At 42.5% G+C, this 18,061-nt stretch overlaps 1 protein-coding gene across 1 annotated transcript in view; it reads right to left on the reverse strand.

The window, feature by feature from the left end:
• DPP10 (dipeptidyl peptidase like 10) overlaps positions 1–18,061 on the reverse strand; it is a 439,415-nt gene that overhangs the window by 92,763 nt on the left and 328,591 nt on the right. The window contains exons 8-9 of the mRNA XM_054971084.1: positions 1,276–1,396; positions 37–191 (exon numbers count right to left, since the gene is read on the reverse strand). Of these exons, the coding sequence (XP_054827059.1) occupies positions 37–191; positions 1,276–1,396 (276 nt within the window). The remainder of the gene's footprint in view (positions 1–36; positions 192–1,275; positions 1,397–18,061) is intronic.

The following is an 18,061-nucleotide window of genomic DNA, read 5'->3' on the forward strand; positions in this document are numbered from 1 at the left end:
ATGAAAAAGTGAAAATTGTATATAAGGATTCCTTACCTTCGGATAGGGGTACTGCTTCCCTTTTGGATATAGACTCCCAGTAAACCGAGGAATAACCATGTTCGGTACTAATGTGTCATTAATCATGAGAAAGGCAAGTCTCTCTCCATCAGGTGACCACCAATGAGTAATGTGAGAATGAAGCAGCTCCTCTGGGGGGAAAAATGTTCTTAAAATGCATGAAATTAGAAGTTTATATAATTCAGATGCAAAAATATGCCATTTCTTTAGGCCTTTAGCAGTTAGCCTGAGACTGTTTAAAATCCTGCTGAGGGTCACTTGACACAGAATTTCCACTTAATGCTTACTTCTCATAGCAAAGTATAAATAGTGCTAAAAATGAAGAAGCAACAAACAAGACTACTTTATTGAATCTCAAAAACATAAGATATATATATGTATCTGTGTGTTTGTGTGTGTGTATGGTGAGTGATGGTGTCCATATTTGGGTAAGTGATGTTGGCATTAGGTAGCTAGACATGGCTAATTCTCATTTCATAAGCTGCTCAGGCAATATGAGAAGAGAAATGACAGGGAAGAATGGAACATGACAGTCAGGATATTCTCCTATCAATTGACCTATATGAATTTGGGTTTCTTATTCTTGGGAACAAACTGTCATAGATCACTGGCAGTATTAATGCCCTTATGATTTTGTACCTCTGTAATTTTTATGTCCAGGATGTTATATGATATTCTATTTCTAAAAAGCAGTATTTTTGTATGGTGGGTATGTAGAATTTCACATAAATGACTGGAAAATAGATGGAATAATTTGGGCCCCATTTCCAAATGTTATGGACTGGATGCAAATGTTTTCCACATAATAGTGGAACCTTCCTCTGATACAAGGAAGCTTCTTGAAGAAAATGCCTCTCCCATAGGCTGCTTATGTAGGCAAAAGACTCCTTGCATTGGATAAAAGATCTACATAGTGGAACAAAATCTTTTGATCCAAACCTGTGGTTGCATATGTTTTATCTTCCCTCCTCAATCCAGTTGTTTGCTTTGAAATACGGAAATAAACATGATTTCACAGTATAAATGATTGCTTCCATAAACTTATTCAGTGCTATGTATAGTTATGCCTTTCTTACAAATGCAGGCAATTTTGCAAGGCAAAAGCATTAAAGAGTCATCAACAGCATCATTCTGGAATAAATAGGTTTGTCTTGGAGAATTTATACAAGGCTAAGTTCTCCGTGTTCATAATGAAGTTGTATCTTTGCAACTTACCTTCATATAACCAGTCTGCAATTCCATTAAAAATAATTCCTTCTTTTCCAGAGGATGTCAGTCGCAATGAACTGCTCTTTACATCAGGCTGGTAGTAGATGTTATTTTCAAAAATATAAATCTAAATTAGGTAAGAGGGATAAAGATTTGGACAGATATCAATGAATATTTTCATGTCGATGACAGAAATATAGTTCCTGTAATGTTAATAATAGCATAAAGGATCGATTTTCATAGCTTTTCATCCAGCATGTCCATGCTTATCCTGATCTCTATTTGTGATGTGCATTTTGAATGTGCATTTTGCAATAAAATGGAAAGAGATGAAGTCAGAATATACACAGGAACACATGAAGCTGCCTTACATTGAATCAGACCATTGGTGCATCAAGGTCAGTATTGTCTACTCAGATTGGCAGTGGCTTTCCAGGGTCTCAGGCAGAAGTCTTGCATATCACCTACTTCCTGAACCTGTACACCAGAGATGTCGGGGAATGAACCTGGGATGTTCTGCATGCCAAACAGATGCCGTACCACTGACCAATGGCCCCTCTCATGAGGCACACACAGTTGCCAGGCTAATTCATGCAAACATTTTCATAGTTTGAACATAGTTTCTCCGCAGAGTGAATGCTGCTGTTTCTGAGAATGTCCTGGTTCCTAGATAGAACACTGCAGCAGTCCATTCTTGACTGATGTCGTTTATTTGATTTTTAGCATGCTTTCCCCACAAGTGGGCTCAGGTGGGGGACACCAATGATAAAAAAACACAGAATAAATAATAAAGCAACAGTAACTTCAGAGTTAAAATCAAGAATATAAAGTCAGACATCTCAGGACGGGACCCCTTCATGCTTCTCGGCCCACCAACATAAGAAAAAAAGGGGGAAGGTGCGAGTTGATATTGCATTATAACATTACATGTATTGGGGGGCCAATCACAGTAAAGAGAATTATATACACCCCCCCCCCAGTAAGAGACCAGTAAGGAGGCTCGTTTGATGGACCTAATGCCAGCCTCAACCATATGCCTGGCGGAACATCTCTGTCTTGCAGGTCCACTGAAAAGATACAAGATCTTGGTGGGCTTGAGTATCCTCCAACAGAGATTTCCACCAGATTTGGGCCAGAACCAAAAACACCCTGGCACTGGTCAAGGCCAGCTAAGCCTCCTTGGGGGCAGGAGATGTTTGCCTGCTGATCTGAGCGCTCTCTAGGGTAGAAACAGTCCCTCAGGTATGCTAGTCCCAGTCCATTTAGGGCTTTATAGGTTAAAACCAAAACCTTGAACCTGATCCGGAATTCCACGGGAAGCCAGTGTAGCTGCTGCAAGATTGGAATGATGTGTGCCCTGTATGGAGTGCCCATCAGGACATGTGCAGCAGCATTCTGGACCCACTGTAGTTTCTGGGTCAGACCCAAGGGAAACCCTGCATAGAGTGAGTTACAGTAGTCCAGTCTGGAGGTGACCATTGCATGGATCACTGTTGTTAGGTCATGGGCTGAGAGAGAGAGGGCAAGATGACTGGCCTAGCTCCTATTAGGGAATCCCAAATCTTTACAAATAGGGTCCGATTAGGGGTTTTTTATCTGAATCGGAAACCCGAAGCACACATCCCTAGTCCCAATTGTTCCTAGAGAGACATAATCACTAGGCAAATGTCTTATACATGAACAGTACGTTACTGATAGAGGTATGGATTCAGTGATGCATCAGTGAAATGGGTTCTTCTCCCATCCAGCACCACTTTTAATACCAGGAAAGCTGTCTCTAGGGACCGCTGAGATATGCTGTTTCTAGTTCCTGCCAGCCAGCATCTATAGCTGATTTTGCCAGTTGACAGGGCGGTTGAAGAGGCAGTGCAACGATGGATCCACAACTGTTTTCAAGGCACCTGCACCAGTTGCCTTGTGGCTAAGACTACTCTGGGGCTGTGAGTGTGCAATGGGATTCTTGGCAATATGGCATTGATATATATTTTAAAAATGGGTTTCCTGTCATGGGCAGACTGTCTCATTTTCTTGCTTAAAAATTTATTGTTTCTGTCAGCTTTCCTTTTATTTCTTGGAATAATTTATTATTTCAGCCTCATTTGGAATATGAGTTGCTCACTGATCTTGTCATCTTCTGTGTACTTGTAAACAGCTATGAACAGCTGTGTTTTCATAGAAATTAATTGCTTTTTATTATATGCACGGACTGTAATAGTATCACAGACAAGAAGAGAGTGGCGTTGTCAGAAGGAATGCAGCGTATCTAAAAAGATACAAAGGTTTTTCACTATCATTTGAGCAACACACACATATACTTCTTTACTTTTCAATCTCATACCATAGCTAGTTTGTCCTTAATTTCTCTTATACTAATGACCTTTCAATGCTATTAAAAATTTCCTACTAAAGTACTGAAATCCTTCCTTTGCAGATCTACGCATATGTGCTTTTACTCACATTTATCTCGGGGGGGGGGTAGTGGGGTACTTATCTCCTTCATGCTTGTGAAGCACACCAGAAAATGACATATGACATACCAAATACTAAACCCCAGTTGCACACCCCTAATTTCACTTTTCCTCTCCTAGCTTCCCAATAGCGTTTGGTCCTCTGGCCAGTGATAGGGGCCCAGATTGTATGTCCCTCTATTTCTACAGCCACTATGAAGCTCCTGGAGCACTGTTCTCTCTAGGAAGGAATGAGAAGCAAGTTTCCTGTTGTACTAAGAACCATTAGTTGAAGTCAGGTTGATCTGTATTCACAGAAAGCCAAATGAACTAAATATCCATCAACTAATGAGTTTATGCCCAGTGTTAGTTGAAGTGCAACACCTCGTGGAAGTTTTAGGGATCTACGTGGCCCGCTAAGAAATTCTGCTTATTGGAGTTGATTTCCCTCAAATTTTATTAGATGTTTCTAATGTTGCAACTCTAGAAAATAAATATACTTTAAATGTTAAGTACTGTAATGATGCAATATGTATAATGCAAAGCCAGGTGGACAATGGTATATGTAAGTGGATTCTGAAAAGCATACTGAGTTTGTTGGCTGGAAAAGAAAAAAGGAAGAGGCACAAATTCCTTAAGACTGGAAGATGGACTTCAGCTATCTATGTGATCAGCTTGCATGCTGAGGGGTACATACTGAGCAATAAGAACTTATTAAATAAACCTGAAGCCTGCTGAGCTCTTAAAGAGTTGACTGTGAGGCTTGTCCAACCAGCAATTTTGTGATGAACTGAAGTGTGGAACAAATGCTGACAAGATTTACCAAGCCTGGTCAACCAAAGTGACAGGATAAGCATGTTGCTTCTTTATTGAGAACAGAATTGTTTACACTTCCAAATAGGGAAAACAACAGTAACTGTAATTATTTTATGACAGAATTGTATGGGTTTATTAATATTTATTTTTACTTTTTTATTTTAGAATTGATGTCATTTATTTCAGAGATAATACTTCAAAGGACAATATTAAAGTTTTCTAAAATACACTAACAGCGCAATCCTGAGGCCACCTGTGCTGCCAATGCCCACACACTCATGTACCTGCAGTGCCACTCATCCACTTCCAAAGGACTTTGTGGAAGAACTATGCTGGCAGCTGAGCCTGGGAAGGCATGGCGAGGTGGCTGCCAAGAGCGCTCGCCCCAGTGTTCCACTAACAACCCTGCCTGCATCTCCCAATGGATGTGCCATTCCCATGACAGGGGCAGGAGTGGCAAGTAAAGGCACAGCCAATACTCGAGCGGTGATCCCTGCAGCTAGTCAACACCTCCATCCTCCCCCCCCCTGCCAGATAGCAGGCAGCCAGAGATCACACGTCTCCATAATCATGGCACCCGTATCAGGGCACCCAGCCATAGGGAAAACATCCATGGGGGAGCTTGCCAGTTACAGAGTGGTGGGTCATGGGCCTGTACCCCCTGGCTCTGCCTGGGGCCCCTAGCCACCCCACACAGCCCCAATAGCTGGACCCTTGACATGCAAGGGGCTGTGCCCTGGCCACAGTGCCTGCAGTCTGGTGACACCCTCCCATTCTGGCATCACATGGCCCACTAGACAGGGCTGGATGCCCCTGCCTGGCTGTGTGCATGTGGGCATGAGGAGGATGGTCTGCTCCCCACCCCTGCCCTTCTTGCCACCACAATGGATCTGTCTAAGCAGATGAGGGCCGTGTCCTGGTGAGAACCAATCTTGGTCGTGCCCTGCCAGGAAGTTGCTTACAAGAACCTTGCTCTAGTGGCTGCCGTGGCCACCCCAGACCCCCCCCCCCCTGCAGCTACTGGTCAGCATTCTCACACAGAGAAGGAAGGACCACTCGTGCTGACCCAAAAGCGCCCCCAGAGATGGACAGCAGGGAGGTCATGAGTAAGTGGCTCATCCAGTTCAAGTGGCCTTTGAACTACTTGGGCGAACCAATTGAGACTGTTAAACCCTGAAGGTACCGTTAGAGAGTTGGCATGTGCTTGCACAACCACACACATGCTCCCTCCTCCCTGGACTGGTATTCCACATGGAAGCATGATCCAGGAGGGGCCATGAACCCCATCCACCACTTCTTTTTCTTCAGTACTCCCTGGGTTAATGGTCCCAGTTGGAAAGGGAGAATGATGGGCAGCCACCTGTCCAGACCCTCATTTTCACTGGTGAAGAGAAGTTCTCTCTGATGGCCACCTCCCTTGGATGGTCCCCTAGGGATGGGAGGTTTACTCTCAGCACTCGTGTGTGTGCAGCACATAGATCAGCCCCCCCTCCCCCGATCACCTCCAACATCCAGATGCGACATTTGTCTGCCTGTCCTCTCAGGAACCAGAGGCGCAGAGGGTGTTGACAGTCCTCCCTTTGCACAAGGGCAAGACTTCACATCCCACCCCATTTGCCATGCCACCATGTGAGGAGGGGTTGGGCAGGACAGAGACAGCATGCGGTGGCAGCCCCCAAGTGCAACAAATCCAGATGTGATTGTTTTATACAAACAACTAAAGAGCAGCAAGCATTTATTCAAATATATGAGAATCAGAAAATTGGCCAGAGATGGGTGGACTACTTGACAACAAATGAGTGAAATACCTGCTTAAGAAGGATGAGGTGATGGCAAAGAAAATGGGGTGACCTTGGGTCAGTCACAGCTCTTCTAGAACTCTCTCAGCCCCATTCACCTGACAGGGTGATTGTTGTGGGGATAATAATAACATACTTTGTAAACTGCTCTGAGTGGGTATTAAGTTGTCCTCAAGGGCGGTATATAAAGAAAATGTTGTTGTTATTGTTATACAGGTGGGCTATATTCAGCTTTGTTTAGCTTCTGTATATCTGTGAAATTAGCCTTTATCTCTCTGTTTGAGAACTGTGATTCCAACAATGTGTATTCTATAGAACATTCCTATAATGGGCCCATAAGGAAACAGATAATGGTTCATACTACAAATACTAGTTTCCAGCTTCCAAGACCACAATGTATTACAATGTATTGCATATTTTTCTCACATGCTCAGCTCAGCTATTACTGTCTTTTAAGGATTTGTTTTGAAATATGTATTTAAATTACATATTTACACAAAAATATAATTTAAATAAATGGAGCACCCACAAGGACTTGTGGGGGGTATCTCATTTCCTCCTCCCCCACCACGTCCTTTCCCCCAGCCCCTCCATAGCCCTTCCTTCATTCCTGCTTCCTTCTCTCCTTTCTACTCACTTTGTCTGCCCCTGTCTTCTTCTTCCTCTCCCCAGCAACCCTTTCTCTTCCTCTCCCCAGCAAAATCACCTCTATAGCTCAGTTGTGTGCACTGGCTGAACTGAACCCAGTTGCATACTGAGGAACCTGCAAGGACTTACAGGGGTACTTCATTTTTTCCTGTATCTCCTTCCCCACACTATTTCCTCTTTCCCTCCCCCTAGCAGCCTCCTTTTCCTATGCTCTTCTCTCCTTCAAACTCACCAAACAACTTACCTTTTATCTGCCCCTCATCTTCATCTATATTTATTAATTTACTTTATTTATACACTGCTTTTCTCCAAAATGGGGAGTCAAAGCAGTTTACATCATTTTCATCTTTATATTATCCTCACAATAGCCCTGAAAGTACAGTTGCCAGGCCCCCAGGGCTTGAAAGTGGGAGATGGGTAGTTATGGGTGTGTGTGATGGGAATACCCAAATCAGCCCTTTATATGACCTGCTGCTTCTGTGCAACACAGAAGTGCTCCAGAGAGCTCTGTGGAGTTCCTTAGCCTGTTCCCATGCCTTCCACCCACCAGGCTCCCCACTGGGGTGCTGGTAATCCTACCTGAGAGTTTGTAACTGGCCCAAGGTCACCCAGTTAGCTTCCACAGGTGAGTGGTGATTTGACCCTGGGTCTCCCAGATCTTACTCTGAAACTCTAACCACCATGCCACTATACTTTTGGGGGTGACAGTAGTAAGCAGACAGTAAGCAGCCATGCCTGAATGAATCATGCAAGTCCGATGATCGCCTGGTGGTTGCTGGTGGTTCTGGTCCTTTTGAATCCTCCCTCAAAGCCAAAATAGCGCCAGAAAGGGACCTACCCCATACCCCTGTCTTTTAGTGATTGAAAACAAGCCTGGAATATCAAGTAAACCGGTATGGTTGCCTAGCAACAGCCACTGAAGGCATCTGATTAAATCTACAGGGACACCTTTTATTATTTTGGATTCTCTCCCCATGTATTCTTTTTAGATTTCAGATTTTTTTCTGCAAATCTGGGGCATTCTTCAGATGTGTAGGAATATCTATCTTACCCATTCATGGTTCCAGTGTCTAGATTTAAGTATCCTCAGATCAGGGCCACTTAGTTATTAGTATATAAGATAGAAAAGAGTACTACACTTCCTAATCCTGGACTGGTCCTGAATTAGTGGGCCCAGCCCTCTCTGGACTAGAGGCTGTGGGCCATGGGCTAAGAAACAAGATCCCTCTTGCTCTTGTCCCTTGGACCACATCAAAGGCTTCTACCCAGGCTTAAATATTTGTAACAAAAGAAGAAACAAAAGCTCAGCCCAGATCTCAATCAGCTGACCAAGAGGTTTCCATCCCCCCACGCCAAATTTTAATCTACTAGATGCTGATTTACAGAAACCCTAAAAATTTTGGTCAGCTACAGTCTGCTCAATGCAGAATTTCAACATCCATATTTTTTTCTTTCTGCTGTTCTTCCAGGATATACTAATAATGGTCTAAAGGCAGTATTTGTTAGATAAAGCAGTCTTCAAATACCAACAAGAAACAACAACAAAAAGAGCCCATTTAGTACTTCATCATATCAAAATTAGTGGCTTTAATTTATCATAAGAAAATTAACTGGTTGTTCCCAGTCATTGATATGTAACACTCAGGATATCCTAGACTAAGCCTTATGAAGAGTTTTTTGAAATTTGGAACTGTTATATATTGTTACATGCTCTACTGAATGGAACATTTTGCAAGCCTTTTCTATGTTACCTCAAATGCTGATAGGAAGAAAAGAAACCTGAATTACATCATCCTACTATCGCATTCTTACTTTTACTCATGTTTACTGCTATAGTAAATACAAACTACTACCAATGAAAATCAGTCTTGGGTGTACATGCCCCCTATTGAAATCATACACTCAAATTCACAGTTTAAAGGATCTTAATGGCCAGATTTACTTTGGAATTATGCACATGTAAGCAAAAGAGAAACAATCAACAAATCACTTCCCATGATAATGGGAATAGAGGAACAGCAGAGAACAGCTCACCTTTTTGAAAAAGCACATAAAATATTGGCAATGATAAAACTATCAAATAATATATGATCATAATAAAAGCCAACAATTATTACATCTGTATGGTAAAGGTGCTAATTTTCAAAGCAGTATGAATGACAGAAATAGCGATTATCATGGGGAACTACTTAAAACAAAAATAAGAGGCATTTGGGAGGAAGAGGTATACTCTGATATATTCATTAAATATTCATTGTATCTTTTACAAGTGTTAAAACCCATCATGAGGCTTCTGTCAATCACGATTTGTTAGACAACGCACTCAACTGGAATAACTGCACTATATAGAATCTTATCAAAATGGGGAGGAAACTATATTCCCCCCCCCCCCCAGTCGGAATAAGAGGCAGACACAAGGCTTGGGTAATAAAGGGCCACTTTCATTTAGGCAACAACATGAACTGCAACAACTAAAAAAACCCTCGCAAGGGCCTAACCAGGGGTACAGGTCAAGCCCTGAGGTCACTCCCCTGGACCCCATCTTGACCTGTCTGGGTGAGACCCACTGCCCCGGATGCGAGCCATTCACATACATGGCTGGGATCCAGCTGGCCTGGCGGATGGTTTCCCCCTTAAAGCTCCAAGCACCTCCGCCACGGAGCATGAGGGAAGGACTTGTCCAGGAGATCCCACCAGGCAGCCTGCCCTCTCAACTGGCCGCCGCCAAGCATGCCAGTCGATCCTGACAAGCCCCAATGGGGATGTGCCAAGGGTGCTCACCATCCCACTAACATCCCACCCCCCTAAATCCTGCCATTGATGGCCTATACAGCACCACCATAGTCCAATAGCCACAGCTCCAGCAAGCAGTACAAGGTAGGCAAAAAACTTCCTTCCTCATGGCCAATCAGGGAAAGAAAAGAAAAATTCCTACCTGGCCCCCCAAAAGGCAACTGGTCAAAAACCTGCACTGCTACTGGGCGGGCGGGTGGGCCGAGCATGAGGAAGCAAGTGCTGATGCAGAGGCAGGGCTGTCCTGTTAAGGAACTTAGCCCTGCCCCCTTCACATGTGACCCTGAGAGGCCAGGGAAACGCTGCCGCTTATCCTCCGCGGTGGCAAATGCAGCCCCCAGCCTCAAGCCCTTGGCTGCCAGCCGTGTGGGGGCCAAATTACTCCCCCAGTCAGAATAAGAGGCAGACACAAGGCTTGGGTAATAAAGGGCCACTTTTATTTAGGCAACAACATGAACTGCAACAACTAAAAAACCCTGGCAAGGGCCTAACCAGCGGTACAGGTCAAGCCCTAGGGTCACTCCGCTGGACCCCGCCTTGACCTGTCCGGGCGAGACCCGCTGCCCCAGATGCGAGCCATTCACATGCATGGCTGGGATCCGGCTGGCCTGGCGGATGGTTTCCCCCTTAAAGCTCCAAGCACCTCCACCATGAAGCATGAGGGAAGGACTTGTCCAGGAGATCCCACCAGGCAGCTTGCCCTCTCAACTGGCCGCCACCAAGCATGCCAGCCGATCCTGACAGGCCCCTAATATCTCCACCAATGGGGATGTGCCAAGGGTACTCACCGTCCCACTAACATCCCCCCAACTAAATCCTGCCAACGCTAAGGCCGAGCCTCTGCTCAGGCCTTTGCGCCTCACAGGTGACTTACTGTAAGCCGTAGCCCTTGCCTCAGGTTATCTAAATATCTAAATATATATATGTTGTTGCCCGCCACCGAAAGGTGGCCCCCATCGCCTCAGTAGAGGTTGGCCAAGCAGGCCTTAATCCTGAGATGGGGAAGATGAATGTCCAACCCATTCCCCCAAACTAACTGAACTGTCTCCAACCAAATAGTTAAGATGCCAAGTTGCAATCTAATAATCTGAAAGGGAGAATAACCAGAACATCATTTTGCATTGTCACTTCTAATCAAAGAACACTCTTTGACTTTCTAGTACATTCATTATGTCATTTAAGAATGAAGCTGTCACTCTTTTAAAACGCACATTGTTTTAAAGATGCATTATGAAGGAAAGTCATTTTAGCCAAACAACACATTAATGATGAACTATATTTCTAAAGAGCTGTATCTTACTGACCTGTATTGTTTCATCAAGACTTTGAATAATGCCACCTTACAAACTATAAACAACAAAAAAGAGGCGCCTTCAGGGCGAACAAATAAGAATGGTGGGAACCACAATAGAAGGCTGAGTACCGGCAATAATAAACAGATAGCAATAAACAATTACATATGCATATACAAACAGTATATTCAGTCAAAGGTATATACAAACAGTATATTCAGTCAAAAGTTGTGATTATACAGTAAAAGGAAGTGAAATAAACAAGGCGAGTATGCACTCAGAGTCCAAAAAACAAGTTAAATACACATTCATTGTGAGCAATTAACATAAACAAAAGTTGAATGCTGGACCAAAGTGCTATGTTTCTATAAGCACAACAGGACTGAAAACAACTGTGTACCAGAAAATTCAAAAGGGGCAATGCCCAAATCAACAGAAAAGTTTTTCAGTCCAGAGATCCAAAAGAATGGTGCCCAGAAGACATGAAATAAGTCACCCCACCCGACATTCAGGGCCAGCAGGTTCCTGATGATTCCAACAGTCTTCCTCAGGGACGGAGGGGAAGGAGAATAGCAGCTCTCTGCAGTTTGGGATTGGCTGGGAGTTCGCTGTGCGCCTCCCTTGAAAGGGCCTGATTGTCCAGGAAATCAGTAGGAAAAAAATACGTGCTGCTCGTGCTGTGTGGCTGGGAAGTAATTAGAACTTGAAAAAAAGGATTTGGGGGTAGAGGGGGTTTCTTGATAGCAAGCATCTTGGATATGTGTTAGTGTAAAATCAAGGTAATGATTCAGAGTAGTGGTTTCCATGTATATCTTTGGCTTGGGAGTTCCGTTTTGCACAACCCTATTCAGAACGCTCTTTGAAAGTCCCCACAACTAAAAGCTGCAATATCAGAAACTGCATCTAAGATGTGGGCCATAATAAACTTTTTTTCATTTTTATTATTATGTGATGTTATCACAGTCCACCAGATATTTGGGCTGGAATTTTTTGATCCTCCACCAACTCAGATTTTATCCATGAATCTAGGAGTCAGTGATGTATCACCTTACTATGTGATGTGTTCCAAGTAGTGCAGCTATTTATTACTAGGTGCCAGCACATCACTTCCAGGTACAACTCAGAAATGACAATAAGTAGCCATTCAGGAAACTGTATGCCTACTTATTTTCACTTCTGGGTTGTACCCAGAGATGTTTGGGAACATTTTGTAATAACAAATTTGACCACTGATGAGCCTAAAGGATTCTGCAATCTACTGAAGAGATGAAGTAGGTGACATCAAAATGTCCTAATCTATCTTTTTTTATTTACATAAGAGTGTCAAGCCTTTTTTTTTTTTTAACAATTCACTTGACGACAAAATTAAAAATCACAACAGTGGGAAGCTTGATCTGTATTTTTTTTGTTCTCTTCCCAAGTCTGTATCCCATGCACTGTATCTATTCATTTTAGCTTCTGGTGCTTGAGTACACTTCAAAATGTACACAATGTCAAAATGCCAACAATGTCCTTTCTTCTTGGTACTGGTGCTTTCTTTTATCCAAGAAATGGAACTCAGTTATTTTTTCTTCACTGACCTCCTTATATTCAAAGACTGATATGGTCTTGAATCTGACAGCTCATAGGTGTCTTCCACACCTTAGTGAACTTATCTCTAGTCTTTAGGGATTTGCGCAGAGTGAATCAACATGGAAGAAGATTGGATTAGAAAATAACCAACTACAGCAGAACCACACTGAACTTCTTGAAATCTAGTCTTGGAGTTGAGGAGAAGGCATGTGCAAGGAAATCTTTATACGGAACGTAAACAGCTTAATAATCCTTTCATATAATGTTGGCACTAGAAACAGAAGGAGCTCATGTAGAACTAAGGCTTTATTTGTGTGAGGGCTAAAACCCCAGATCTAGGGCTAAGCTCTGAAACAAATAAAATAAATACGAATTCTTCTGTACAGTGTAATTTCTTCTCACCATTAAGTAAGCAAAGGACTATAGCATTCTCTCATATATTAGAGAGAACAATTCTCTAACAATGGTTGTTGGGGGTTTTCCGGGCTGTATTGCCGTGGTCTTGGCATTGTAGTTCCTGACGTTTCGCCAGCAGCTGTGGCTGGCATCTTCAGAGGTGTAGCACCAAAAGACAGAGATCTCTCAGTGTCACAGTGTGGAAAAGATGTAGGTCATTTGTATCTACTCAGGAGGGGTGGGGTTGAGCTGAGTCATTCTGTAAGAGTTTCCCAGGGTGTGGAATGCTAATGGCGGGAGGCTTCACTGTATCCTGAGGAGGTTCTTTTGCATATGGATTGGTGCTTGATGTGCTAATCTTCTCTGCAGGGCTATTGTCGGGTGTGGAGTGTTTTGTTGGCCTGGTGTTTTTCAGAACTGGAGCCCATGCTCTGTTCATTCTTAAGGTTTCTTCTTTCCTGTTGAAGTTTTGCTTATGCTTGTGAATTTCAATGGCTTCCCTGTGCAGTCTGACAAAGTAGTTGGAAGTGTTGTCCAGTATTTTGGTGTCCTGGAATAAGATACTGTGCCCTGTTTGAGTTAGGCTATGTTCAGCCACTGCTGATTTTTCAGGCTGTCCAAGTCTGCAGTGTCTTTCATGTTCTTTTATTCTTGTCTGGATGCTACGCTTTGTGGTCCCGATGTAAACTTGTCCACAGCTGCAGGGTATACGGTATACTCCTGCAGAGGTGAGGGGGTCTCTGCTGTCTTTTGCTGATCGTAGCATCTGTTGTATTTTTCGGGTGGGTCTGAATACTGCTTGAAGGTTATGTTTTTCCATAAGCTTTCCCATCTGATCAGTAATTCCTTTGATATATGGCAAAAACACTTTTCCTGTAGGTGACTGTTTTTCCTTGGTTGTTTGATTCATCCTGGGTTTGATTGCTCTTCGGATTTCATTTTGAACATTTTGAAAAACATTTTGAAAAAACAGCTCTAGAATCAGCACCCCACAAACCCAGTGTATGGTTCCGGTTTGTGGATGATACATTCATCATTTGGAGCCATGGGGAGGAAGAATTGAGGGAGTTTTTGAATCATCTCAACAACATCCACCTGAACATACAATTCACAATGGAGAAAGAAAGTGAGGGAAAACTCTCATTCCTGGATACCTTGGTCATCCGCAAAGCAAACTTTCAGTTAGGTCACAAGGTCTACAGGAAACCAACTCACACTGATCGGTACTTACACAAAAACTCCAATCACCACCCCCGACAGAAAAGAGGCATAATGAAAACATTAGTGGATCGTGCAAGACGGATATGTGAGCCGCGCTTTCTCAATGAGGAAATTAATCATCTAAACCACGCACTTCAGGCAAATGGCTACTCCAGAAATGAAATCCGAAGAGCAATCAAACCCAGGATGAATCAAACAACCAAGGAAAAACAGTCACCTACAGGAAAAGTGTTTTTGCCATATATCAAAGGAATTACTGATCAGATGGGAAAGCTTATGGAAAAACATAACCTTCAAGCAGTATTCAGACCCACCCGAAAAATACAACAGATGCTACGATCAGCAAAAGACAGCAGAGACCCCCTCACCTCTGCAGGAGTATACCGTATACCCTGCAGCTGTGGACAAGTTTACATCGGGACCACAAAGCGTAGCATCCAGACAAGAATAAAAGAACATGAAAGACACTGCAGACTTGGACAGCCTGAAAAATCAGCAGTGGCTGAACATAGCCTAACTCAAACAGGGCACAGTATCTTATTCCAGGACACCAAAATACTGGACAACACTTCCAACTACTTTGTCAGACTGCACAGGGAAGCCATTGAAATTCACAAGCATAAGCAAAACTTCAACAGGAAAGAAGAAACCTTAAGAATGAACAGAGCATGGGCTCCAGTTCTGAAAAACACCAGGCCAACAAAACACTCCACACCCGACAATAGCCCTGCAGAGAAGATTAGCACATCAAGCACCAATCCATATGCAAAAGAACCTCCTCAGGATACAGTGAAGCCTCCCGCCATTAGCATTCCACACCCTGGGAAACTCTTACAGAATGACTCAGCTCAACCCCACCCCTCCTGAGTAGATACAAATGACCTACATCTTTTCCACACTGTGACACTGAGAGATCTCTGTCTTTTGGTGCTACACCTCTGAAGATGCCAGCCACAGCTGCTGGCGAAACGTCAGGAACTACAATGCCAAGACCACGGCAATACAGCCCGGAAAACCCCCAACAACCATCGTTCTCCGGCCGTGAAAGCCTTCGACAATACAATTCTCTAACACCTTGAGGTATAGCTTTCAGCTATACATAGAACCCTGAAATTTCTTTAAAGTCAGGCACTGCATACTACTTCTGAAAACACAGCTGCACTATGTTAGATAAATGTCACTGACTCTGGTCCATTGCCCGTTGAGAAGCAGATCCTTGCCAAGGCACATTATAAAATCTTGTGGCCAAATAAAACACAACACACAAATTCTTTCCAAAATTTGCAATAGAATCCCTTGCTTCAAAATATTGTCTGATAGAAATTATTCAGATTGAAAATGTCTGCCAGAAAGGTTATGTATTTCTCAATTTTAGAACCCAGTTTGAACTCCCACTGTGCAATGGAAGCATGTGGGTGACCTTCTGCCAATCACAGACCCTCATCCTAATCTACTTCACAGGATTGTTGTGAGGACAGAATGGAGGAGAAGAGAATGATGTAAGCTTCTTTGGGTCCATGATGGTAGTGGTGGTGATGAAGAAGAAGAATGTGCCTTTTAGTTGCATGGTGACCCCATCCACAGGGCATTCCAGGAAAGAGATGAGCAGAGGTGGTTTGCCGTTGCCTTCCTCTGGAGAGAAAGGTGGGGTATATAAAAAGTAAGTAAGTAAATTTACTTCATTTATACCCCACTTTTCTTGCTGAGTCTCAACTGAGATGGTTTACACATTGTAAAACAATGCAATCAAGTAGTATTAGACTTTCAATAAGCAATTCAATAAGACTAGGAGTAGAAAAAATAGAAAGTGCAAAAATAAAATCTGTGCAAATTCAACACACAGAGGGGGAGCTATATTAACCTACTGGAGTTTCTCTGACAGCTACATGTTGATTTGATCTGTACTACACCTTATTTGTGTAGGCTCTCAATTTAAACAAAAACACTAAAAAAATCCAGGATTCCAACTATTTGGAGAACACTGATTTGTGTGCAGGTTGTATATGGGTAGATTTTGTACACATTAATCTCATCGCCGTTTGTAGGTTAGGAGTTATGACAACAGATGCTTCCACATGTTGATTCTAAATGGATGCTGAGGTCTTGAAAATAACTACTATGACATAGTATGGTGTAGGGGTTAAGAACAGCGGGACTCTAATCTGGAGAGCCGGGTTTGATTCCCCACTCCTCTGCTTGAAGCCAGCTGGGTAACCTTGGGTCAGTCGCGGCTTCTAGGAGCTCTCTCAACCCCACCCACCTCACAGGGTGTTTGTTGTTAATAATAACATACTTTGCAAACTGCTCCGAGTGAGTGTTCAGTTGTCCCGAAGGGCAGGATATAAATTGAATGTTATTATTTCAACAAGTATAACAAACAAGACAATTTTTTTTGCCTTCTCCGAATCCTGCAATAATATCAGTGGAGTATCAATGTGTTGTCTGAAAGTGGCACTAAAAAGAAAAAAAAAAGGCACTCTGCGATCCAAATTATTTTCTTTGGCTAGTGATAGTTTATATTAAATTGTGTAACTGAGGTAATTAACCAAATAAATGATGCACTCATGCAAGACTTGCTTTGATATCTCCGAAAGGAGCAGTTGCAGATTTCTCAAGAGTTCACATTGATGACCCTTCCTCATTTAGCCAAGTATTTTTTCTCACGTAAATACTCCCACAGATGCTCCAACAGATTACATACAAAGACAAGTAGCACACAAGGCAATTAAGCTGCATAGCTCAAAACTCTTTACGAACATACATTTTTTAAAAAAAAATCCTGGGGTGAATTCCTAATTATAACACAGTTATCAACACATGGCTTTCATAATGTATCCAAGAAGCATTTTTGTCTTGCTGTCAGTGTTATTACTTTTTGTCTCATTAGGTCCAGCATTAAAAGGAAGTATACAGGGGATCTTTGATATTTCTGCCCATGAACTGGAGATGTTTCATCTAGCAAGCCCACTGAGTCAAGATGAGCAAAAGGCTTTGAAATAGTGCAAATAAAAATAGCATGTTTAATATATTTATTTATAAGGGTGCTTCATTATTGTTAATTAAGTTCCCAATTGACTCATGAACTTCGATAGATTTTTTTCTCTCTCTCTCCTTTAAATTGCAAATAATATTTTTGCCAGGAGAGCTTGCTGAATCTTTCAAGAGTACTAAATACTAATTATGATATCAACATATAACTCAATACCTTTCAAAAATATGAATGCATTACATTGTATGCTAACTCTGTTTTTAAAGATGATTTACACAGCATGATGAACTGGAATTATTCTTCAACAGTGTGACGCAGACTATTATTCCATGATGATTCTTAAGAATGTATTTATATGTAAACAAGTAAGCAGGGCTACTAGATCTTGTGAACAGATTCTTTGGAGAATTTGCTGAAAATACAAGACACAAACTGGAAAGGAAAGAAGCTGTGTGGAATAAGGTACATGAAGTATAGATTTAAAGGGCATTGCTAGACTTCATTTTCTCAAGAATCTTGTACACATCCCTAGACTGCAACAACTGAAAGGTATCCATAGGAACATTTAGTCCCTCTGCGGTTAATGCTGAGTCTGAGTTGGACCAGAGTTTTTATCTACAAAGTGTTTAGTAAATGGGTCACATCATGCTGCAGAGGGAACTGCCATTTACTTCTGGGGATCCCCTTAAGATGCACTGTTGGTGAAGCATCCCTTCTTTTTCACCATCATTATCACGGAACCTTGTCTAACATGGGATTTAGTCTGCATTTGGTTGTCAGTATGAATCATTTGTTATTGTTGAAGCATACTTGCTGCTT

Source organism: Eublepharis macularius, chromosome 2 (assembly GCF_028583425.1).
Source record: "Eublepharis macularius isolate TG4126 chromosome 2, MPM_Emac_v1.0, whole genome shotgun sequence".
NCBI classification, from domain to species: domain Eukaryota; kingdom Metazoa; phylum Chordata; class Lepidosauria; order Squamata; family Eublepharidae; genus Eublepharis; species Eublepharis macularius.